A 26,425-nucleotide genomic window follows, 5' to 3' on the forward strand; every position below is an offset into this window, starting at 1 on the left:
TTCTTCTGCAGTGCACTTTTGTATTTGACTTTGACTCTAGAATTTAGTTTTTAAGAGTTTAGAACTGCATGAATAAGAGATTGTTGCTGCTATTCACTTAGTATGGGGGTTCACAAACAACTTAAAAATTGACATCAAAATTAGCACATTTTGGGCAGATTTTTTGTGTATGAGTGACGGTTTTTCAAATGGACTGGTTTAATTTGTCTATAAACTGAAACAAATGTGATGTAATGGAAAGGTAACAATGAAGATCTAGTTTCTGTGGGTTTTTTTTAATTTCTGTGGTTTCTTTTGAGCAAGGAACTATGCTACCCTTTACATACGAGCATGAAAAGGGTCCAAATCCTATAACAACAAAAGAGATTAAAAAAGAAAATCAGTCTTAGGAAGTGGTTAGACTAATGCAAGCTGAGAGTACAACTTATTTGATACAGTTGATGTGGTTTTTACTGTTGCCTTCATCTGGCACTTTTTGTGTCACCCATCTGTTGTGTCTCTACTAGGATGCTAGATTACTGTCTCCAGAGGCCTCCTCCTACAGCTTTGATCAGTGATCAGTCTAAAAGCCCCCAAGCTTTGGTTTCTTCCCAGTGTAACACTGTATGCACATATGTAATAATTGCAACAGACTACATGGAAAACACCATCCAGAGTTTGTGGCTGTCTAGATGTGCCTATAGTTGTCCCAGAGAAAATGTAGGTGTAAAACTGGAGGTGTTCGTGAATCCAGGATATAACAAGAATATACGCAGACTTGACTTTAGAAATAAAGCAAAATCCACAAAGTGTTGAAAATAGACCAAATTAAAGTTATCAGTTTGAAAGTGTATTTTAAAGTAGATCACTGGAGTAATTAGTATCTATTTGTGAAGGTAAGTGCGTTTTTGAATAATAGTGCTTGCTGCAGTGTCTTTGTCCACATTTTGCCATTCCTCATTTGTTTAATTTCATTAAGAGCTCAGCCTTACACAATTTCTTGTGTTATTCTCTGAAAGAAAATCACAAATTTCTCAGGGGATGCAGAGGATCACCAACTCTGTAAATTGTCCTCTTATTACCTAGAAGAAGACATTGCTGCTCAAAATGTGTGTGGAAAAATTACTTGCAACTCTAGTCAACCTTTATTTTTTAATTGAGGTTGAAATTTCTGTGAAGGATTTCCTAGCGAAAGCTCAAGTATACAGTTAGTTAATTCATAGTACCTGTCTAATAAGCATAATTTTAGCTCTTTACCAAGTCCTTTTGCTGTTATTTGCTAGTACGATACCTGTTTGTGTTACATTGATTTGGCAATCTTCCTTGCAGCTGCTTCTGTCGTGCTGCCTGCTGTGTTTCTTCGGGGCCATCAGCCACTGGGGTGTTTTCTCACAAATGTGAAGGGTGCCCCTCTGTGGTCTTTTAAGTTTTGGTGACTGAACCATTTACTGAGAGAGGCCCTTCACCATAACGGCTTGGAGGACAGATTAGTTCCTCAAACTAGTATGAACAGTGGCACACAGCTAACTGAGTAGCTGGGGAAGGTACTGAAGGTAATGCAGGATTCACTATCTGCACTGATGCATGTTGAAAATTATAAAAATATAGTGAAAGGGAATACTCAGGAAAGCAGACAGGTCAGTAATATGCTCAAACCATCTGAAACAAGTGGTTGCAGGAGGCTTCATCATCAGAGGTGGTGTCTCCACTAGGGTTCTTCACCTTTGGGAGGAGGGCAGAGGTTATGGGGGTGAGGTATGCAGAAATGCAGTACCTGTGGAAAATATCATTTGGTTATCTTGGAGTGTTTTACAACCCTATAGCAGAAGGCATTAGAGATTATCTGTAATTAATTGCACTTTCAAAGCAATTAAACTGTTTTCCAGTTTGCAGTATGGTGAGCTGAAGTGAGGAAGTTGCCCTTGCTGCATACTGCATCTGCCTGAGTCAAGTGAAGTGAAGTACAGAAGCACAAGAGAGTTGTTCTGTAGGGTCTTCATTGAAAGGCAGGGTGAATTGCTCTCATAAAGTAGTGTGTATTTTTTCTTTTTCTGCATGTTCTTTAGCAAAATAATCAAGACTAGAAAACACTATATCACAATAACTTAGTAAATTTGATATCTGAGTGGGAAATTATAAAGAAAATTATGGGATAGGTCAAAATTGAGAAAGTATTTACATGAAGTTAGTGTAGATAAGAACATGATGGCTAAGATGGGAAGAAACTTTTAGCATAAACATAAATATAAATGTATGAGCATCCTTATTTCTGTCATATGCTGAAGAGGTTAAAGAGCTGACAGCTTGCCTACACTTGAAATTCTATTTAAACTAAGATAGCTTGCAATTTAAAATGCAGTATTTGTACCTAAGTAACAATCAACCATGGACATTTCTAGTCCCAAAATATAAGTGTTACATGCCTCTGTGTCTTAACCTCCTCCAAATACAAACTCTAAAAGGCTTCAGCCTGCAATTAAAGAGAAATTCCTGGTGTAACATGCCATTCAAAGATACAGCTTCCATATTTAAGGGTAGGTAGATTTACAAATACTTGGAGAGCTACTGAAGGTAAAGGAGTGCAAATTATCAGTAGCTGCAGAAGTGAAACCACAAATAATGGTGAAGGCTCTTTGTGACCTATCTGTTCAAACTTACATTTTCAGTCCATAGTCTGACTTTGAGACTCCTCCACTTGTGTATTTTGGAACTGGGAACAATCAAACAGGGTCTCTAAAGAGAAATACTTCTGACAAGGGCACAGTGGGTGTGCTACACTTGCCCAGTTCACCTGCTCTCTCACCTGTCTGCTTCCCCTGGTTCTCTGCACTACTGTGTGCTGTGGTACCTCTGAGATCTCTTGTGGTAGCCCAGGTAGGTGCTTTTCTAGGCCAGATGCAGATCAGTTAAAGGAAACCTCAAGGGAATAGGCACATAAAATAATCATCTTTGATATTCATCATATCCCTGTAAAACGGGACAAAAGAAAGAATACTCTTTATTTTCACTTTTCAGTCAGTTGCCAAAAGACATAATTTATAGCTGCATACAATGGCTTATAGCTACATAAAACAATGTTTATATATATACATATGTTTGAAACCATCTATGGAATAGTCTTCATCTATAGCAAATTATTTAATTAATATTTTATAAGTATATAGACATTACATTATATGTGTATCTGTGTCTGGGGAAGAGGGAATTATGAGCGTGTGGCAAAAGACCTGTAAATTATCTTGGCAGACATAAGAGCAGAAAAGCCACCTCAGACATGCAATGGATTGAAAAGATGTGGGAGCAGTGGATTAATTTCATAATTGAATTATCGGTTGAGTTAAACATCAATTAAATTTGTGTCTCCTAAGAAGTTATGGCAGGCATAAAATTAAGTATCATTTATACAAACCTTATAACATAAACTTATCTTTCTATCCTCTGATTTTTGCAAGAAATCACATGAAATTTACATAAATAAGTTGAAGTATGACTGTGTTGGAAAAAACCTCTCTTGCTGTTATTAGTGTAACCTTCTATTCATTGATGTACTTTTAATTTTTTTAGCTTACAGCCCTGCAAATTGACTGGATACTAAGGTGACTTGTGTTTCTTTGCTATACCAACGGAAGGATTTGTTAGCCCCGACTTTGAAACAAGAGCTTCTGAATTATTTCTTTTTCCATTGCCATCCTGCTCTTTCCTCCACAAACCTAGGAGATGACCAAAATGGGGTATGAAGAACTAGCACCTCCACATCAACCTGTTTGTGTAGCAGTCCTATGATAGCCACTGCAAGAAAAGGTAGCTCCAGTTTTAAATGGTAGCAAGGGTAGCTCTGGTTTTTCTGTTATTTGCTATCACACTGGGGAGTGCAAGCCCTTAGGTCCAAGAGCAAGGAAGCCTTGACAAAGCAGCTCTCTGGCTACACTGAGATGTCTTTCTTCTCACATAAGTTGTATAGAGGCTTTTGGTCCCCACATCATCCTCCCCTCTAAATTTGAGAGAGATGGATTTGATAGGTGAACTTTTCAGTGGATGAGGAATTGGCTGGATGGTCACATTCAGAGGGTAGTGGTCAATTTTTTGACCAACATCTGTACAAGAACTGTCCTCCAGGGGTCTGTAGTGGCATCAGTATTGTTTAAATGCCTTCACAATGACAAGGACAGCAGGGTCGAGTGCACCCTCAGCAAGTTTGCAAATGACACAAAGCTGAGTGGTGCAGTTGGCACACTTCAAGGACACAGTGCCACCCAGAGAGACCTGGACAAGTTTGAGAAGTAAGGCCATGGGAATCTCACGCGGTTTAACAAGGCCAGGAACAAGGCCTTACACCTGGGTCAGGGCAAGCCCCAGTATCAAAACAGGCTGGGTGATGAGCAAATCAAGAGCAGCCCTGCAAAAATAGGACTGGAGGATGCTGGTGGACGAGAGGCTGGACAAGAGCCAGCCATGGGCAGTCACAGCCCAGAAAAACAGTTTTGTCCTGGGCTGCATCCAAAGCAGCGTGGCCAGCAGGGCCCGGGAGGAGATTCTGCCCATCTGCACTGCTTTCTTGAGACCCCACCTGGAATCCTGCATCTAGCTCTGGGGGTCACCAGCACAGAAGAGAGCATCAAAGATTATCAGGAGGTTGGGGCACTTCTCCTGTGAGGAAAGGCTGAGAGAGTTGTTGTTCAGCCTGAAGAAGAGAAGGGTCCAGACAGACCCTCAGCAATCTCCCATATCTGAAGGTGCCTGTAGGAGAGAAGGGGACAGACGTTTTATCATGACCTCTTGTGATGGGAAAAGGGGCAATGGTTTTTAAACCAAAGGAGATTGATTTATATATAAGGAAGAAGTTTTTTTAGAACGAGGGGAGTAAAATACTGGCACAGGTTGCCAGAGCTGTGGTCAATTTCTGAAAAAACTCAAAGTCAGGCTGGACAGGACTCTGATGATGTTTACTTCAAGATGTTCCTGCTTATTGCAGGGATATTGCACTGGATGACTTTTAAAAGTCCCTTTCAAACCAAACTATTCTGATTTTATGATTCTGCTCTATGATACACATGGGCAAAACAGGTGTAATATCATGGGAAAACTCTTCCTCCTGATGTTTCTCCACAGGTAGGCAGTGGCCATATAGAAGAGGTTTTCTACCGTGCTGACCAATACATCTCTCACATTTACTGGTCTTGCCCTTTCTGTCTTTCATTTACACAGCATCTCTTATTTCACAAAAGAATTGTTACTTGGACAGGATAGGAGAGTAGTATTGGGATTTGCTTATGTTTAATGTTTGCTTTTTGTTTAATTTTGCTTTCAGGTTGAAAATGTTGGACATTGCTGATGTGCTAAGAGTGGTCTGGGTGTTAATGTGTTTCTCAGAAACTTTTCATTCTGTAGCATTTCTAGAGGTATTAAGTTTTGCTCTAGCAGAGGTTTCTAAGTGTAGAATTATTGTCATGTTAGATTGCAGGAACCCAAAAAGAGCTGGTCAAAAAGATGCTTTCCATGAACAATAGGTTTAAGAAGAATAGAAATCTCTCTGTGTTTCAGGAAGCAATGGAATTTGTCTTCGATTTTCTTTGCTTTCCTGTGGTCCCAAAGGCACTCCTTCTCAAGACACAAAGAACTAGAGGTGAATACTGATGGTGCAGTGAGCAGGCTTCAAGGAAAAAATGTTTTAATATGAAAGTGGCAGCTCTGTCTTTTAAATCTAGCAAAGCAGGTCTTAAATTTTAGAGGGATTGCTACATCTTTGCATCTCCTAATAGGCCTCAGATTGTATAAGATGATCTGATCTGAGCACTTGCTTTTTTCAACAGAAATTGAGATTCAAACTGACTTTTTCACTGAAGTGATAAAAAAGTCCCCCAAACCACACAAACACCACCCGTAATATTCCTAATATTTCACTACTATTTTTAATAATTATGGTCAGAATCTCAGGGCAAAAAGAAGTTTTTCAGAATTTCCATCTGTACTCTCCAAATCTTCACCATCTATGCTCAGCAAAAATGGGGATAAGGAAGAGGGGGGGTCCTGGGAATACAATGAAATCTCCTTGCTTCAGTTTCCTCATATTTACACTTAATGGTCTCAAAAGCATTCCACTATTGGTAATTATAGGAAAAAAACATTCATCAAAAATAAAACTAATTAAGGCTTGGCCTTAAGGACAAGCAGTTTAAATGGTCTACCCAAAAACACCCAAGGATTTTGTGTTGGAAGTGAAGCTCCTATCTCATGATAATATCCTGTCCATCAGAGCTTTCTCACTGCCACTGACAGAAGTTTGTATTCTTGCACTCACTTTGCGCAAGTACAAATGATTAGCCAAGGAAAACAGGCATGTGAATAAGGTTTGATGTGTATTAAACACTGCAGCATATAACAACTCTCATCCCTAAGGTATTGTTGGCAGAAGAAGGCAATGATAGAACTCATCTCAAAGCCAGGAAACTCTGTGGAAGCTAGAAGATACATTGAGCTCACTATTTTTAGTTTATTAAAGCTATCTGTTATATTTCTTCATTGTGTTTAGCTCTCTAGCATCTTCAGAGAGTTATTGCTCTACTCACTGAAAAGAAGGATGGCATGCTATGACTCCTCTGTCTTCTTTGACAGCACACAGGCTGAACATTTTGTTCTATAGCAGATGCTTAATGCAAAGTGGATGTGAAAAGAACAAGGTAATGATGAGTATGGTACCTTCCCAAGAAACTCTTTCCTGAACTTCAAAGGTAGAAAAAGTTCTAAGCATTAATTCAGACGGTTTGAGATAGGGGAAAGCCATGGTCTTGAGTGTTGTGAGTGCTTGTTTCTGATTTGAATCCTTTTCTTTCTTTTAACTGTGAACCCCAGAAGCTTAATCATTGGATATTATACCTTATGATACCTTTATAGCTGAACAAAGTTACCAAGCTATACATCTTCTAATGTACATGCTATTTTAAGACAAGATTATTTTTTCTACCTGTTTAAATTTGTCTCTTTTATACAGCCTTGGAAAAGCAGTTGCAGATAATCATATTTACCTACTCAAGTTTAATTTCACCATCAATGCAAGGGTTTGGGGTTTTTTTTCTCCTTTCATTAAAGAAATACATTCAGAACTCAAACAAGAGGCATTTAAATATGTATAATTTTAACATTTTAGCTGCTCAGTCACAACCAGAAATTCATCTGCACAAATTTTGTCACTAAGTTATATCTCCTGGTGTCCTACCCACTCCATTCTACATGGTCTAGTCCCAGTACATTTGAAGTTCTATAATTTTGCCGTGTACAGTGGGGTGGAACAAGTGAGACCTCTTCTGGTGCACAGTCAGTCTTGCACTTTGTTCTTGGACTTCATATTCTGGGCAGAAAAATTTTGAATCCAACACTGACATTGAATAAGAACCTTTATACAATTCCTGACAGGCTACAGTGAAAAGGAGCTCATTGGTATGCCTATGTTCAAAAGAAACAGTAGTCTTCATCTCTTCGCACCTCATTTGGACAATTATTCGGCTTTACTGATGAATGTAGACACAATACTAAGAATAAATCATAAATAGAGGTGAAATATATGCACTTTATGGGGATTAAAAGGAAATGTGAAAATGGCAGATCAGTGAATCCTAGCTAAGTAAATTGAACATGTATTTCATAATCTCGCTTATGAGATATTTAAACTTTACTGAGAAGGCGTTTTCATCCATAATCTGAGAAAAAAAGTGGTCATTACTGGCAAAATGAAAAATCACCATTGCTTTATCGAGTGTTTCTTTTACACTTCCCTCATGAAATCTTCATGCCCTAACAAAAAAAGAAAAAAAAAAAAAAAAAAGTGGGAAAAAGTATTTCTTCTTTGGCTGGAGCGCTGTCATTAAGAACATCTCCATTATCTCTCCATTTTCTGGGAAGGCCGTTGTTTACTGCCCCAAATGGAAATATGTTTTGACATACTTGAATTGTCCAAGCGATATTACTTCATGTGTTTTCACGTCTTTGATAGAATTATTTAGTACATATATTTAATATTCAAATGAGCTGAATTGGTTTGGCTTTGTCTGAGGGGTTTCTTTGCCAGGATGTGTATGTTTGCACTCATGCTCTTACAGTGCAGCTTCTAACCACTGCCACTTGCCACTAGCACACCGATACTATGCCAGATCAATTAAATGCTTCCTAGTGCCAATTTATCAGTAAATCAAGAGTGAATTTATTTCACCCCCGCCTCATTCTCTCTCTCGTCTGAGCCTCGGCCCCACCTCCCCTCATGCCAATTTCCCTTTCCCCGCAATGCTCTGGGAAAGAAAGTGCAGGTACCCCTCCCTTGCTTTATTTAAATTCGCTTCCTACTGCCCTGCTTTTGGCCCAGGGAAGCGCATGAGTGAGGCAGGTGGCCCTGCTGCTCCCGGAGGCGGGCGGGAGCGGCCGCTCGCGCTGCATCCCGGTATTCCTGCCCACTGCCCCTCTCGGCGTCCGGAGCCGCCTGCCCCGCGCGGGCGGATCGCCTCCATCCCTCCGGCCGCATTTGGCATGCACGGACACTGCCGGCCCGGCGCAGGAGGCTGTTGCTCTATGCAGGCGGCTCGGCGGCTGCCGCTGCATCCCCCCGCGCCCCGCCCAGCCCAGCCCAGCCCATCCTAACCCAGCTCATCCTAAGCCAGCCCAACCGAGCCCAGTCTCTGCCCTGCGGCATCGCGGGCAGGACGCGCCGAGCGTGGGATGCCTGCGCCCCGGAGGGCGGCTTTCGCAGTAGGCGCTGTCAGGTCTGCGGCTGATCTCCCGGTGGGATTTGCGGACAGTCATGAACCAGACCGAGGCTCCCCGGCCACTCAACTGGACCATCCGGAAGCTGTGCCATGCCGCCTTCCTCCCCTCTGTCAGACTCCTTAAGGTACGGTGGGAGCTCGCTTTGCGTTCGAGAACTGGTGTCTGCCGCTTAGCACCTGCCTGGAGGGCTGTGGTCGCTGTTACTGGAAAGTTAATTTAGAAATAGTCCCAACTTTACTATTAATTACCTTGCCTACTACCTTTAAAAACCCCTTGTGAGCACCTGAAGATACCAATATTGTGTGCCTGTACTCTATTCAGTGTTTTTGTCTGCTTATAATGGTCTGTGAAAGGCGTAAGAAAGAAAGTAAGGGACGGTGGATATCATCTCTGCTTCAATTTGCTTTGTCTTACCAAGCTGTGAACTTCCAGGGATGAAGAAGGTGTCTGTCTCTAAGGCGTGTTCCTTTGTGAGCGGCCCTCTGCCATCTCTTCTTTGGGTTATCTAGCCCCTAGGCATTACCTGAAGATCCCGTACCACTCTGACCAACTTGTAAGTGTAGCAATATGTGGGTGGAAAAAAATTATCTTGGTTTGCTAAAAGCTGTACACAGGATCAGTTAAAAAGACTGGCAGTGCAGACAGCATCAGTGAAACTTTCTGATATTTTTTTCTTTGTTTAAACTAAGTGTCACAGTTTTGAAGGTGTTTTTTAAAGTGTTTTAAAATGTGCTTTCAAAGGAAATAATTATTTCCTGCTTGAAAAAATTATTTGGGATTGTATACTGTGGAGGGCTCTTATTCTCAGCATGCAAAGTACCATTACTACTGTGTGTTCCACTGAAGCCTTTTTAGAGGCAGTTGTAGCTGGAAAAGAAAATATCTTGAATCAACTTTTTGGTGAAAAATAGGTTACATTAAACCAAAAAAACCCAGGTTACATTTACCTGAAAAGTATTTTTTTGTTCTTGGAACCTCTTAACTGGATTGTACAATGAAATCTTAAACAATATACTAATTTCCCTGTAGGCTTTTTTTAATAAAATGTTTTATTCATTATAATATTTATCTCATTTCATCATAGTGTTTGATAGTTTGGGTTTGAAATTAGTATGCAGCCAGGTAAAGCATGGCTAGTCTGACAGTATATTAGATGGTTATGTTTGATATAACCATTTGCTTTTGTGTGAGTAGCTTGGAAATTAGGTCAGTTCTTACTACTGCAACATGCTTGAGCAGTAGTATAGCATATGACATTGCACTTAGCAGACATATGTTGTATGTATAATTATTTTGTATATGATTCACCAGTGACCATCCTGTGCATCCTAGCAGGTATTTTTCACATCCTCACAGGAAGGGGCTACAGTTAAAAAATATTTCTATTTCCAAACCAGACGTATGGCTGCTCGGGGGGTAAATTGTGAACGCCTCCAAAGAACAAAAAAAAGATAAAACTTAGATTTCTGAAAAATCAAAACATAACTGATACAGAACAAATCAGAAAATGGTGTTGATTGTTTTGTAAAGGCTTCTCCCCCCAGTCCCAGAAGCACTCATAACAATATGCAAACTTTACAAGTCCGATGCTTTTAGAACAACATAATTATGCCAAAGTGTGAGGACTCAGATGTGAGAAGTTTTAGTGTCATTCTCAATACCCGTGGATCAGGGGCTGAGGGGGTGTAATCTGCAGTATTTCTTCTTTGGCAGATGAATGTTGCCCCATGACTATGGTTTCTCTTCATTGCTTAAGGATGAGCATTGTGATTCATTATTAAAACAGCTGACTAAAAAGGATTTTCTGAAGCTACAGCTGTAACCCATTAGGGAAAGACAGTGACTGGGCCCTGCAGAGTTAAAAAGAGCAGGGAAAATAACCAGAGAGAAGCAAGCTCTGCACAGAGGGTGTGCAAGGTGTGGGAAAGACCACAGCAAAGAAAGCGAAACTCTGGCTCCTCTCTCAGCTCATGAGCAGTGCTTGTTGACTGGAGAAGGAAATGCATACATCAGCAACTTCAAGGCTCCTCCTAAAAAGCTTACATTTTTGCCCCTACTCTTTGTCTTTTATCATTTAATGTGTTTAAAGCAAATGACTGGCGTAAGAACAGAGGCCCAATTGTCTGAATTCCATCAGCCAACCTGAGGAAATTCTCCTGTCACCAAGGAAAGAGTGTAGTAACAGCAGCATTAAATTACCAGAGGAGTAGTATATTTTTCTGCATACAAAATATGCTTTTCTATTTCGTGTTTTTCTTCCCAAAATAAAGAAGAGACTTTTAATTTTTTTTTCCTAAGTGGAAGGTGCTCCTCTAAATGCAAAAACATTGGAAAGGCAAATGCAATAATCTAAGGTCATTTTTTTTAAATTGCTCGGTTTCCAATTAGATTAAGTGGTTTAAGGGCTAATGCAATATTGTTTCTAAGTAGACATTCACTAGATCCTTTCCTATACAGCTTTTCCCTGCAGAAAATGCTCTCAATAACAAAATAAACTTTGCAAAGCCTGATATTTTATGATATATTTTTATTATCATATGCTTTACCTATCACTGTCAAAATGTATTTCAATGTACATTGTAAATTTAGTTAGAGTAAGAAAATGTAAAACACTATTCTGTCTTTTTCATTTCTATACTTACTTTAGTCTACCAGGACAAAACTAAATGACGAGTAAGTTCCAAGATAAGCTTTTTCCTGAGCTTGTGAGAATGAGAGATAGCAGAGATTTCCTCTTTTACACACACAAAAATTCACTGTGACATTTCCTGGACCTTCCTAATAAAAGGCATGAACTTTTCAATGATTTCCATGTCTTTTAAATGAAAAAAAAATTTAAAGTTCTTATCCTGTGGATACAATTTTAAATGTAGCATCAATGTTTTCATAGTGATGGATCTAAATAAACGGAAATCTAAATAAACTGAAATCTAGAACTGTATGGAGGCAAGGCTCTTTGTGTTGTCTTGAAATTGCTGTTTTTTAAAAAGGTACTCAAAGGAGTTATTCAACAGGCATGTTAAGCTCACGTTCCACCCTGTTGTAATGGATGAGCAGTGCTCAGTTGCATCAACTGCCGTTGGATAGAGCTCTGACCACAGTGGTCTCATTTAATTTAGATAAGCTAGATTTGTAGATGTGTCCAGTTTTGCTCCCTTTGCTGTTCTTCCACGCATGTATTCTGTTCTAACCCACTTCACTAATACCCTCATGTTTAAGTGTAATTGTATAATCCTGTTTTCTCAGTTTTTCGTTTTCTGACAGGCACACATTAGGAGCTGCATTGGAAGTACAGATTGAAACAATTTATTGGAGAAGAGTTTTACCACTTGTGTCATCAGCTCATCCTTCACTGCTCCCATTTTTTTCCCTAATAAGTTACTTCCTGTAGCACATTCCATGCTGGTATTTTTTTGTAGTTTCAATACGCTTAAAACATGCTAACACACTGCCTAATGCCTTCCTGTCTGAAGTAAGGACTAAGAACTGCTTAGTGCAGAGAGGGTGGCTTTGTGCAGAACTATCGTTCTCCTGAGATAATCAGGCTAATTTTTAAAACCCAGACATTTTAGAACAATGTTTTGGGTTCTTAAAAAATGAATGAATGAATGAATGAATGAATGAATGAATGAATGAATGAATGAATGAATGACATCATGCTAAAGACTTCACTTATAGGGCATTGTGCCTTAGGAGAGGCTGCAGATGTTGTACTTGTGCTTGAAACAGATATAAGACATGCCATGTGATCAAGAAGTGAGCTATATGCTCAAGAAAAATAAGTAAGTAAATAAATAAACAGAGAGTAGAAGAGGACTGAATAAAAGGTCTGTAATGTGCAATAAGTTTTAACACCACAGATTTATAGATGTGCAAGGGTAGAAATACCATCTGAAATAGTTGAAAAGCAACAGATTACCTACCTTTTTTTTCTTAGTAGGACTAGTAATTTTTTCATAATGAATCTGACTTGCACGTGAATAACTTGGCTTGTAAGGCAGGAACTTTGGAAGGACCAGAGGAAAGGAAACGGAGTCAATCCAAAGAAACACGGGGGAAAATGCTTTGGCTATTCTTCCCCAACATACAGCTTGGCAAAAATGCCACCTTGACTCTTACCAAATATATAAGAACATTTAGCTGACCTGGGCAGTAGTCTATCCTAGCTCCTGAACTGGTGGAAGATTAAAGAGCTCAGACACTAAATTTCGTACCAAATTAAAAACTAGGTCTTCTTTTTATTAATTATTTTTATTTAATTGCTCTACCAAGAATGCACAAGGTAACCCAAGAGAAAATTAAAATCCTGAAAAATAGCTCATTGGAATGAGACACAGTGTCTTTTGAATGTGACAGTACATAGATAGGAAATTTTCACTGGGCTGATATATGTGAATAAAAAGGGTGGACAATATTTCTTCTGCTACACCAAGTTTGGTTATATCCATAAAGAAGGTGTTTATAGGAATTAAGACTGGGAAATGCCAGGCAGGCTTTATTAAGGTACATGGTGAAATACCACAGTGTTCAGTCGCTTACATCAGCTAAAATTGCACTGCTATTTTATTACCAAATATAACTTTATTTCAGGATAATTTCAAAAAAATCTGATTTGGCAAATTGGGTGAAGAATATTGCTTCTCCAGAACGGTGGAAGAACGAAGTGTATACTTTATTAAACAGTAAATGTTTATATTTCTGAAGCTGCTACTGTGAGAAAAAGAGATTATAAGAGAGAAGAAAGTTGCATCTTTTGGAGGTAGTTTTATTTCTCAAATGGGCTGGGGGGAAAAACAAGTTATTGGGCTGAAAGAACAGTCCTGTATTTCAGGAGAAATACTTTTAATAAAGCATTTTTTAAAAAACTTGAATGGTGGATTTGTGTGCCATAATCATGAGAGGGTAATGTTAGATTGTGTGGTCTTCAAAAACAGAAGCATAAGCTTTTTATGCTATTTTATTAGCTATCAATGAGAAAATGAGTAAAAATTTAAACACACAGGCAGTAAAAATTCTTAAGATTCTTTTTTACTCTTTGGTACTCTTTTGATGTCCAGTTTGCAGTGAGATCTTCTAGCTTATGCTTAATAAATAAGAATTCTTCTTATTATTTTAGTTAATTTATAATATCCACCCTTCAAACTGCAACAAAATGAGAGGACAAGTTTACTAAGTCTTGATTGAAAAACTGAGATTTTTGAAACAGATCCTAATGCATACAGTTATCATTACAGAGGTAGTATACCAAATGTTTTTGAAAATACTATGCACAATACCAACAGTAAAATTAGGGTAGTAGTTTACCTGCGTCTGTACTCAGCTTACTGAGTTAAACTGTAATAATGAATGAGCCAACACTATGCATCCCTCAGGAGGATTTGATGAACTTGGGGAAGCCCTTAAGATCAGGCCTGACACACAGGCACAGAGAAAGTATCTGTCAGTGTGACAATCTTTTTATAAATCCACTAATAGAAAAACTAGTCACACTTCTGTGTATGGTGGGATGCTTTGTGTGGTGTGAAATACAGATGAGTTTTATGTGTGCATGTAAGTTTTATTCAGAAAGAAATTATTTGATAAACTTCTGTTTTCTTGTCAGAAAGAACATGGTTGTATCTATCACCTTTGTGATACATGCTGCATGTTGCTGATACTGATTCACAGGTTTTCTGGAGTGTATTATTTGTCCTTAGGAGCACAAAAGCTGTGTTTTCAGCAAAGATAAATACTCAGCATTCTGTTCTGTGTTCGGCTCCTTGTGCCATCAGTTTCATCATTTAAGGATGGCAGGAAAGAGACCTGGGGCTAGACAATTGCTGTGTCTTTGCAGTCTCCCACTTTAATATAAAAAATTCATTTTACACCCTAAATCAAGGGAGCAATGGGTGTTGCAATGTAGCTTCACAATGCCTTTGCACAGGTGTCCTTGTGTTACTCTGTTCAGCTATCAGCTGTGCCTCTTATACTTCACATTCTGTAACCAAGTAATGGCAGAATGGTGGTGACATTTCTCACCTGAAGTTGAAGAACTGGTAATATGCCTTTTGGAGGTTGCACATTCTTGAAAATTGCTTATTTCTTGAAGTCATGCTTCTCATCAGCAGTAAGTTGAGCTGATCCCTTTAATGTGGCAGCTGGGCATGTTCATGTGTAAGGATTTTCTGACAGATTATGCCAGTTCATTTCTTCTGAAGGGACTTGAAATGAGGAAGTTGATTATTATTTTTCCATTTTATATAAAGTACTCTGTGACTAATTCTTTGGTGCAGTGTACATTTTTCATGTGATCCAGGGGAAATCAGAGCTCGTTTGCTCTTTGCCTTATTGACAGAATCTTTTCCATGAGTCTGACTTGGGTTGATGGCAACTGACTTGGAAGAGATGTAGCACTAAATTAGTTTCCACAACAAAGGACATATTCCAATTAAGAAAAATATAGAGTGAGGGATAAAAACAGAGAGTGTAGTGGTGGAAGTCTTTCTGTGGAAAAACCTTTGTGTAAGAGGTAGACACATCAGTGCTCTTTTGATGGCAGAGACTGTAGTCAACTAATGTCATGCAAAGGGAAAAAATAGTTTTGATTTTCAAGTTGGAAAGGGCTCTGCAAATGCAAAGTTTCTTATTTTAAACCAGAAAATTTTAGGGGATAAAGCCAAAAGGTTTTTCGTTTTCGGTATATTACTACCATATGAGAGCTGTTTTCTTTTTAAAAAAAGAAGTCACAGAAAAGATAAGGTTAAATTTTCAGTCTTGATGCAGCAACTACAGTTAGAAAAATACTTGACTGTTTAAAATAAGGAATCTGCAGCTGCTGCAGGTTATTCTCCTGCAGCTAAATATTATTCTCAGTGTTTTCCATTAACCTGGCTTTCATTGCTGTCTCTACCTTCATCTTAAATACTGCAGTGAGGTTTTGCTTTCCTTTGTGCCACATGGCCAATGGGTTACAGTGATGAAGATGAGGTATCAGAGAAGTACTGTAGGATTTTAAATTTCTTTTCTGCACACAATGTTTTGGCTTGATCTCTGCTTCTCATGATGTACAGCCTCTTCAGATTTGGGTACTTAAAAGAGGTGGCAAATGGCACCATTTCCCACTGGCCTTTAATTTGTTATATGTGAAACATTGCATTAAACTTGCTTATCAGAAAGTAGATGCAAGATTCCTGATTTGTGACTGCAAAAGAGATGATTTACAGAGAAATGAAAATACTTTTAATAAGTATTTTGAAGTATATTATTAGAGGAAAAAAGTTAAAAGCACTTGTTCTAAACACCGTATTGTTTTATAATAGTTGTAAAATGCTACTCAGTGTAGAAATCATACAATCAAGGGATTACAGGCGCAGTGTGATAGAAGAATCTTGTCCTAAGAGCATAAGAATTTAATTTAGTTCTGCTATATTGTTCCTTATGTTTGAAAGTGTGCTATGTGAAAAATTCAGGGCACAAACTTCATAAAGTGAAGCTGAGTGTTTTTATTCCACCTGAATTGCCAACAAGACTATGCTACAGTGTAAAAATTGTCCTGGGTTGAAGTATATTCTATCACCATCTTCATGAACTGTTGAAACCAGGTGAGGCAGTGCTCCCTGCCTCCTCCACTCTGGCTTATCTTCTGTTAATGGGCCCATCAGCACCTTTGCTACACAGCTCACAGATAACCCCCTCCTGGACTATCTCCTGTTAATGGGCCCATCAGGCCTTATCACATGACTCACCATCCCATTGTGAGATGCTCCGCCCAGAGGGAGGAACCAAGCATTCCAGCCTGGATATAAGCTGAGACTCTGAACACTGGTGGGGGGAGCTTACCCACTGGATTCCCAGAGAACCTGAGCTACCAAACCTTTCTACAGGATCACTGCTTCAGGAAGACCACCTCATCTGGACTGCTTCCATAACTCCACTCAGGTTGTATTCTGACTCTGTCAGTGGTCTTTTGTATTATTGCATCTATTTTATTTTACTTTCTTTCCTTTCTTCCTATTAAATTGTATCTCTGACTTGGAGCCTCTCATTTGTTTTGCTTTCAAACCACTACATTTTTTGGTGCCCAACATGGAACTCGAGGCACTGGGAAAAGTCAGAATTACAATTTTGTATTGAAGAAGACACCTGTTCGCTATGATGCTCAGCATGCTTACATGTGTCTTATATCTATCTCTCTATATTTTTCCACAACTGGGGCACTATCTGCCAGTCTTAATGCTCCTGTGTAGACCAGGGTATGGTACTAAAGTTGCTTTAGTGGTCTATTATGTCCATTGCTTGATAAACTCCGAGGCAATGAACATTATTCAGAATATACACCCAGTTTTGTTTTCTTGTTCTGGTCTAGGATGCTACATATGGGGCCTCAACAATCTCACCCAGCCCCTGTGGGGAGGGGTGAAGAATGATTTTTTCCAGCTTTTCAGGCATGACACAGCAGTTTTTGAAAATATGGAGTACCCTCTGGATGCCAAGGACAGCATGATGTTGTTGTTAGTCCTGCTTTGTCTTCTCTGCATGGCCCCCACCATGCTTAGAATCAAAACACTACCTAGTGTGATACAGCGTGTTCTGAAGGAAGAGGAAGAGGGAAAAAGAAGCAGAGCAACAGTATCATTGTCTACACAGACCGTCCCAGAGAGAAGGAAGCCAAAAGTGAGGCAACAGTGTCCACATCTATGCAGATTGTCACAGAGGAGAAAGGGACCAAAGGTGCCATCAGCATCTCCACACAAACCGTCACCGAACCGGAACAGCCTAAACCAGTAGCAGTTGCCCCCGTTCAGAAGAAGAAATCAAGGACCAAATCAGTCCGCATAGTGACTGAGGGTGCAGCAGGACCTTGACATTCAGCAGAAGAGACAGAGTCAGAAATCATCACTCGCTTTCTATCTCTGGGTGAGCTGTGTGACCTGCGAAGGGAATTCACCCGCCAGACCAACGAGTCCATCCTGACCTGGCTGCTCCGCATCCGGGACGCTGCAGCCAATGACACCATTCTGGATGGAAGTGAGGCCAGGCAACTGGGATCGTTGTCCCGGGATGTGGTCATTGACCAGGGGATCGGGAAAAGCCAAGAACCTCTCAGCCTCTGGAAGTGACTGCTAACAAGCGTGAAGGATAGATGCCTTTGTAAAGAAGACCTCCAAGTGCACCAAGGAAAATGGAACACAATAGAACAAGGTATCTGATGCCTGAAGGAATTGGCTGTGTTGGAGATAATTTTTTCAGAAGGTGAGAGATTTCCTAAAAGCCCAGATGATGTCCAGTGCACATCATGGATGTGGTTGAGATTTGCACGGCTTGGACCCGAGATGTACTCACGTTACCTGGCAACACTGCAATGGAGGGAAGGTGAGGACAGGGTAGGTGTCTTGGCTAATAAACTAAGAATTTACGAGGACACTGTCACTGCCCCAGTTCGTACCCATGTCTCGTCTGTGGAAACAAGACTGGCTGAGCAAGTCCGGAGCTTGATTGAAGAAGGCCATCAGAAACTGAAAAAGGAACTTAAGGAAGAAATTTACCATATCCAACCAGAGCCAATGAGAGTCTCTGCCATTAGGAGCAGGCGTCCCCCAGCCAGGGAGAGAGGATACACACCACAAGGTAACCTCTGGTCTTTTCTTCGGGAGCATGGAGAAGACATGAGGAAGTGGGATGGAAAACCCACCTCCTCCTTAGCAGCCCGGGTACGTGAACTGAAAAGAGAAACACCTACCACAAAGAGCCCATCTAGAATCAATGTTGCTCTGGTCTCTCGTGCACAGAACTCCAGACGGTACAGGAATGATGATATGACTGATCCTCTTGAAGGAACCTCAGAAACTATTTACAAGAAGAGAGCAATGTATGCCATGACCAGGAATAGGGGAGCCCTGCCTCTAGCCAGGTAGGGGAAAGGGACAATCGGATCTTCTGGACTGTGTGGATCCGATGGCCTGGAACATCTGACCCACAAAGATATATGGCTCTGGTTGATACCGGTGCTCAGTGTACTCTGATGCCGTCAAGGTATGTGGGAGCGGAATCCATTTCCATTTCTAGGGTGACAGGAGAATCCCAGGAGCTGACTGTACTGGAAGCTGAAGTAAGTCTAACTGGGAAAGAATGGCAGAAACACCCCATTGTGACTGGTCCAGAAGCCCCATGCATTTTGGGCATAGACTATCTCAGAAATGGGTATTTCAAAGACCCAAGAGGATACCGCTGGGTTTTTGGCATAGCTGCTCTAGAGACAGAAGGCATCAGACAACTGAGTACCTTGCCTGGACTCTCAGATGACCCCTCTGCTGTGGGACTACTGAAAGCTGAAGAACAACAGGTGCCGATCGCCAGAGCAACAGTGCACCGTCGGCAATATCGCACCGACAGAGACTCTGTGGTCCCCATCCATAAGATGATTCGTGAGCTGGAGAGCCAAGGGGTGGTAAGCAAGGCTCGTTCACCCTTTAATAGCCCTGTATGGCCCGTGCGTAAGTCCAGTGGAGAATGGAGACTGACAGTGGATTACCGTGGCCTGAATGAAGTCACACCACCACTGAGCGCTGCTGTACCAGACACGTTGGAGCTTCAGTATGAGTTGGAATCCAAGGCAGCAAAATGGTATGTGACCATTAATATTGCAAATGCCTTTTTCTCCATTCCTCTGGCAGCAGAATGCGGGCCTCAGTTTGCCTTCACCTGGAGGGGCGTGCAGTACACCTGGAACCGAGTGCCCCAGGGGTGGAAGCACAGTCCCACCATTTGCCATGGACTGATCCAGGCTGCACTGGAAAAGGGTGAGGCTCCAGAACACCTGCAATACATTGATGACATTATCGTGTGAGGAAACACAGCAACAGAAGTCTTTGAGAAGGGAGAGAAGATCGTTCAGATTCTCCTGAAGGCCGGCTTTGCCATCAAGAGAAGCAAAGTCAAGGGACCTGCTCAAGAGATCCAGTTTCTGGGAGTGAAATGGCAAGATGGATGGTGTCAGATTCCCACCGAAGTCATCAATAAGATCACTGCAATGTCTCCACCGACCAACAAGAAGGAAACACAAGCTTTCCTAGGTGCCATAGGCTTCTGGAGGATGCACATTCCCGAGTATAGCCAAATCGTGAGCCCTCTCTTCCTGGTTACCCGCAAGAAAAACGATTTCCACTGAGACCCAGAACAGCAGCAAGCTTTCGCCCAGATCAAGCAGGAAATTGCTCATGCGGTAGCCCTTGGCCCAGTCAGGACGGTATCAGAGGTGAAGAATGTGCTTTACTCTGCAGCCGCGAGCCGTGGTCTGTCATGGAGCCTTTGGTAGAAGGTGCCGGGTGAGACTCGGATGACCACTGGGATTCTGGAGCCGAAGCTACAGAGGATCCGAAGCCAAATACACTCCCACAGAGAAGGAAATCTTAGCCGCCTACGAAGGAGTCCAAGCCACCTCAGAGGTGATTGGTACTGAAGCACAGCCACTTCTGGCACCTCGACTACCGGTGCTGGGGGGGATGTTCAAGGGAAAGGTTCCTACCACACATCACGCCACCGACACCACGTGGAGCAAATGGATCGCCCTGATCACGCAGCGTGCCCGTATTGGAAACCTGAATCGCCCTGGGATTCTGGAAATTAAAACAAACTGGCCTGAAGGTGAGACCTTTGGATTATCCTCTGAAGAAGAGGAGGAGCAAGTGACACGGGCCGAGGAAGCCCCACCATACAACGAACTACCGGAGAGTGAAAGACGATATGCCCTTTTCACCGACGGTTCCTGCCGAATTGTAGGTGCTAACCGGAAATGGAAAGCTGCTGTATGGAGCCCCACATGACGAGTTGCACAAGCTACTGACGGAGAAGGTAGAACAAGTCAGGTCGCAGAGCTTAAAGCTGTCCAGCTGGCTTTGGATATTGCTGAACAAGAGAAGTAGCCGAGGCTCTATCTCTACACTGACTCGTGGATGGTAGCTAATGCTCTGTGGGGATGGCTGGACCGCTGGAGAAAGGCCAACTGGCAGCGCAGAGGGAAACCCATCTGGGCTGCTGAGATTTGGCAGGACATCGCCACCCGAGTAGAAAGGCTGACCGTGAAGGTTCGACACGTGGATGCGCACGTACCCAAGAGTCGGGCTAATGAAGAACATCATAACAACGAGCAGGTGGATCGAGCTGCCAAGGTGAAAGTATCACAGGTTGATCTAGACTGATAGCACAAAGGAGAATTATTCCTAGCTCGTTGGGCTCATGATGCCTCTGGTCATCAAGGGAGAGATGCAACATATGGATGGGCTCGTGACCGAGGGGTGGACATTAGTATGGACAGCATCTCCCAGGCTATCCATGACTGCGAGACCTGTGCTGCAATCAAACAGGCCAAACGAGTGAAGCCTCTGTGGTATGGTGGACGATGGTCAAAGTATAGGTATGGGGAAGACTGGAAAATTGACTACATCACCCTTCCCCAAACCTGCCAAGGCAAGCGCTACATGCTCACCATGGTGGAAGCAACCACTGGATGGCTGGAGACCTACCCTGTGCCTCATGCTACTGCCCGGAACACCATCTTGGGCCTGGAAAAGCAGGTCCTGTGGAGACATGGCACCCCTGAGAGAATTGAGTCAGACAACGGGACTCATTTCAAGAATGGCCTCATAAGCACTTGGGCCAGAGAACACGGAATCAAATGGATACACCATATCCCATATCATGCACCAGCTGCCGGGAAGGTGGAACGCTGCAATGGACTGCTTAAAACTACCCTTAAGGCACTTGGCGGAGGGACCTTCAAAAATTGGGAACTGAACTTAGCGAAGGTCACCTGGATGGTCAATACCCGAGGGTCCATCAATCGAGCTGGTCCTGCCCAGTCTGAATCCTGGCACACAGTGGATGGAGATAGGGTTCCTGTGGTACACATGAGAGGTATGTTAGGAAAGACTGTTTAGATTAATCCCACCTCGGGCAAGGGGCAAACCCATCCGTGGGGTTGTCTTTGCTCAAGGACCTGGTTACACTTGGTGGGTGATGCAAAAGGATGGGGAAACCCACTGTGTACCAGAAAGAGACCTTATTTTAAGTGAGAACTGTGTGTAGGTTTTCATCATATATATATGTGTGTGTGAAGGTATTGATTTGGGATGATGTAGATGGTAATAGAATAAGGGGTGGATAATGTCCTGGGTTGAAGTATATTCTATCACCATCTTCATGAACTGTTGAAACCAGGTGGGGCAGTGCTCCCTGCCTCCTCCACTCTGGCTTATCTTCTGTTAATGGGCCCATCAGCACCTTTGCTACACAGCTCACAGATAACCCCCTCCTGGACAACCTCCTGTTAATGGGCCCATCAGGCCTTATCACATGACTCACCATCCCATTGTGAGATGCTCCGCCCAGAGGGAGGAACCAAGCATTCCAGCCTGGATATAAGCTGAAACTCTGAACACCAGAGGGGCGCTTACCCACTGCTTCAGGAAGACCACCTCATCTGGACTGCTTCCATCACTCTGCTCAGGTTGTATTCTGACTCTGTCAGTGGTCTTTTGTATTATTGCATCTATTTTATTTTACTTTCTTTCCTTTTATTTCTATTAAATTGTATCTCTGACTTGGAGCCTCTCATTTGTTTTGCTTTCGAACCACTACAAAATGCTTTTGGGGCTCTCTGGAAATTTATGTCAAAGCTGGTAATAAAGCATGAAATAAAATCATTTCATTATAAAAATATCTTTGGTCCCCCAAGTAATATAATGATATGAAACAGTCTGACAAAGTGCTTTTAACAATGTCAAGGAAGTTACTGAAGAGAATATCAGGATTCTATTATGTAATTAGAAAAAATCACCAGGCTTTGCACTTTTCATTAGTATGAAGGCAATTGAGTGAAGCACTGTTTTTCATTTACCTTTTTCTTCATCTGTTGCTTGTAAATGCAGGCAGGAGATGGCTCAACTTACTGAGCTGTCATAACTAAGAATATAGGGAGGATACATTGTTTTGTTTCAGAAGGATGCCCTTTTTTTAACTTACTGATGTATTGAATTGGTGTGCCATGTTGCCAGTGGGTCTGTAGTAATGAAATATCACAGCTATTTTGCTGTGCAATGGCTGGATGTTCATCTTTGCATATAGCTAAAAAGACAGACCGAAACAACTGGATAAATGAACTGCAGGGTAACCAAAGGACCTTTCAGGCTGACTTTCCTGTGATTGTATGTATAGCGTTTTCTTAGGTTCTGAATAGCAGAAGAGATTTTCCAAATACATTCCTATTCAACTTTTGTATTCAGTACTTCAAATTATTTGGTAGTGTCATATTCAGGAAATGAACAGGTTTGGTTAACAGTGTTTTCTGGTTGCAAGTTGTGCACTCTTACATTGAAACTATGCATAGCTATACAACCCAGACATAATATTATAAAAAATATTACTTTTCTCTGTTTTTTTCTCCCTGCATTTCTGCTCACCTCTCTGCTGGCCCTTTTCCTGAACTGCATTACTCAATGAAGTTTTCAGATATTTCACTTCTCAGCCTGTGCTCACAGAAGCAGTAGTGGTGCCAGGTTATGATGCCAATACTGGTGACAACGAAATTGCTACATGCAATCCTACAACTTGACTGAGCCAGCCAAGGAAGAGATCAACTGGCTGAACTATGGGTAGGTAGATCAGGTATCAAGATTTCCCAAAATGCTTGTTAGACAAGCAGAGCGGTAGTTAAAGTTTTCCCTTTAGGTTTGGATGTGATGACTTTAATTTTGTGCTGTTCTTGATACCACTGGCTGCAAAGTGATACTTCTTGGAAGCCATACACTTTTGTAAATTATTCAGTTCAAATCCAGAATTGTCTTAAATAAGAATATGATCTCATTTTTTTAGTGGTCCTACACTTACCTTCTTCTGTGAGACCAGGATAAATTAAGATATGCTGTGAAAAGACACATGCTCATTCTACTCTACCACTAGAACTGCTTCAACATGCATGATTTTTTAAAGGTGCTTTTTTAAGTTCCTGAAGCCATAACCCCCACAGGCAATCTTTTCAGTGACCCTGTGTTTCTGAGGCATCTACCTGGATCTTTCTTGCTGCACTTAAAGTCTATGATTTTTTTGTTTTTTTCCACTGTGAGCAGAGTGGACAGATGTAGCAGCTTTTTCTGCTGAAAAATTCTTGTGCAATGCTTGGAAAAATTGGCTAGTTTAATAGATCCATGATATATGGTTCTTTGTTATCTTCCAATAAAGATTATTGTTATTTATTCCACTGCATCCTCCACAGAAGTTAGACTGAGAGTCCCTTGCTGCTCATCTTTTTCTCTCTTTCTCTACATGTCAGGTATCTTACTGAAAAGACCAGCATGGATATGTGAGACTTCTGCTCAGTCTTCCATTCCAATCCTAGCTCTATAATCTGGGGAAGGGATCATAAGGAAACAGAGGGTGTCACAACCCTCCTTCACTTCAGTGTCCTGAAGAGACTGAATAACACTTCCGTTAAATTTCCTACAACATCTTTCTGATTTAACTGACTTTATAAGAATGTGAGTTGACTGATAACTATGACTTCAGGGAGAGTTTTGAGAGAGCTCAGTCCCTTTCTATTTGCACGGCAGAAATATTCTTATTTCCTCATGCAGCAATAAAACCAATGTTTTCTAATGGCCACATTAGCAAAGAAATTTTAAAGCTCAATGTGGGGGACAATCAGCAGCACAGTTCTTATTAAGACATTGAATGTCAAGCATATGTGCTGCCTTTATTATATACAAATGAAGAAACTCAATGTGAATGTGCATTTCTCTGGAATAAAAAGGTGATTTTGAGCCTTCTAACATAATTGGAGGGGAGGGAGGCAGAATAAAAAAATGTTTTCAGAGATATCCTAGTGGGAAATAAAATGTGATCAGTTTATTTTATCTTGATACATGCTGTTACTTAAGAATAATTTAAAGATGTGGTCTATCAAGACAAAAGTATCCTTTGCAGTTCCTTATTAATGGTAACTGTGAGAGCTTTAGCTTATTTAGGATGGGAATAGTAAATCGCTCAGAGGGGTGGTGTCACAGTCAGTGGAGACAGACAACACAATATCGAGGCTCATGTGGCAAAGCGTGCCATTTAATGGCGTGCACAGCTCTTACATAGGCTATTCAGGACTCTGTGTTTGAACCTGATTGGCTATGATTGGTTACCACCCAGTTCACTGGCCAATAGCTGCTTGCTTACATTGTCATCAGGGATTGGCTGGCACCCACTCTCTGTAGTCAAACCCCTCCTTCTCTTGGTGCCATCTCTGGTCTTAGCAGGTTAGTAATGAGTCTATGAGGCTCACAGTCCAGCTGTTTGCTCTTGGAATCTGACAGGTGTTAGATTACTAACATCTAAAATCTAAGGGTGAGGTTGTTTTCTTTTTGCTAGTTCTATTTCCTAAGTAGTGCAAATAGTTTGTCTTATTTAACATTCAAAAACTCTTTACTAAAACACCCCATGATAAAATATTAAGTAGTTTGTGACTGCATCACTCTGTGGAGCTAGAGCAAATGACAAGGACTACTTTTCACTCAATATTGTGGTCTGCCACAGATGTGAACACAATAGGAAGTCTTTAAGCAACTACTGAAATGAGCAAATAGTTTGTACAAAATTACCTGAAAAATGTGGCATCTTGTCACCATGAAAAATGTTAGCACAGTTAGTTTCCATTAATTTATTTCCAACTCATCTGAAATCCAGTTTTATCGATGGAGACACACACATTTTTTGGGTGGTGGCCCTTATTTGCCAGATAGCAGAGCTTGAAACTTGAAGGGCAAACAGCTCAATAGTCCAGGATATGTATAAAGCACATCATGTTATTTTGGTTCATGAATGACTCTGTGTTCAAATGCTTGTGTGGGTAACCAGTCCTGCATTTTTTTTCCATATCAAATCTCAGGCGCACATTTCTCTAAAAATAAATGAAGTAGGCAAGAAGCTGAAGCAGGCCACTTAATATTATTAACTAAGTATGAGTATCTGCAGACAAGTGTGTGTGATATTTAATAATTAAATTGATTAGAAGATAACAGAAAAAAAATTGCTTTTTCATTTTCTTTGAGCAGAAAGTATATGTTCACTATCCATGGCAATTCTAGCCCTTGATTGCATTGATGTAATCAGAAAATGAGATTTTATCGTAGTAGAACCACATTAATGGTGAAATGTTGGCTCCTGGTGCTTTGGAAATGCATAGTGGTTTCCTTTAGCTTGTTTTGTGGAATGCAATTTATTCAGTGTCAGTGGGATAACTTTGTGATGTTGCTTCCAGCATTGATAACTAGATTCTTTGTGACAGTCATCCCAAGCCTAATTCTACTCTTAGCACATGGTATGCTCGTTTGAAACTCAGAGGTCATTTCATGTCAGGAAGAATTTCTCTCCAGTGGTGGTTTAAGCTTGGCTGACATGGCTGTTCACCCTAGTTCACACTTTTTTCCTTGGCCTTGAACCAAACAAGGTTAGTACTGGAACACAATCTGAACTAAGAAGGCATGTATCTCTTCTCCCATAGCATTTGTACCATAATGCTGTTGAATGCAATGGATGAGTATGAATAGTCTAGAAAAGATGTCTGCAATGATCAGTTTGGAAGCATGTATTGTGTATCATCTTGAGTAAGGCTATCATTAATATCCTCAAAGTTGCTTTACAGTGCCTTATTTTTGTGTGCTTGGAATTAATATCCCTT

At 41.1% G+C, this 26,425-nt stretch overlaps 1 protein-coding gene across 1 annotated transcript in view; it reads left to right on the plus strand.

The window, feature by feature from the left end:
- The first annotated feature begins 8,746 nt into the window (after nt 1-8,746).
- TRPM3 (transient receptor potential cation channel subfamily M member 3) overlaps nt 8,747-26,425 on the plus strand; it is a 286,642-nt gene continuing 268,963 nt past the window's right edge. Inside the window, exon 1 of the mRNA XM_066181327.1 lies at nt 8,747-8,854. Within this exon, the coding sequence (XP_066037424.1) occupies nt 8,765-8,854 (90 nt within the window). The 5' untranslated portion in view covers nt 8,747-8,764. The remainder of the gene's footprint in view (nt 8,855-26,425) is intronic.

This window comes from Chamaea fasciata, unplaced genomic scaffold (assembly GCF_029207755.1).
Source record: "Chamaea fasciata isolate MVZ Bird 193981 ecotype frontalis unplaced genomic scaffold, bChaFas1.0.hap1 SCAF_4, whole genome shotgun sequence".
NCBI classification, from domain to species: Eukaryota; Metazoa; Chordata; class Aves; order Passeriformes; family Sylviidae; genus Chamaea; species Chamaea fasciata.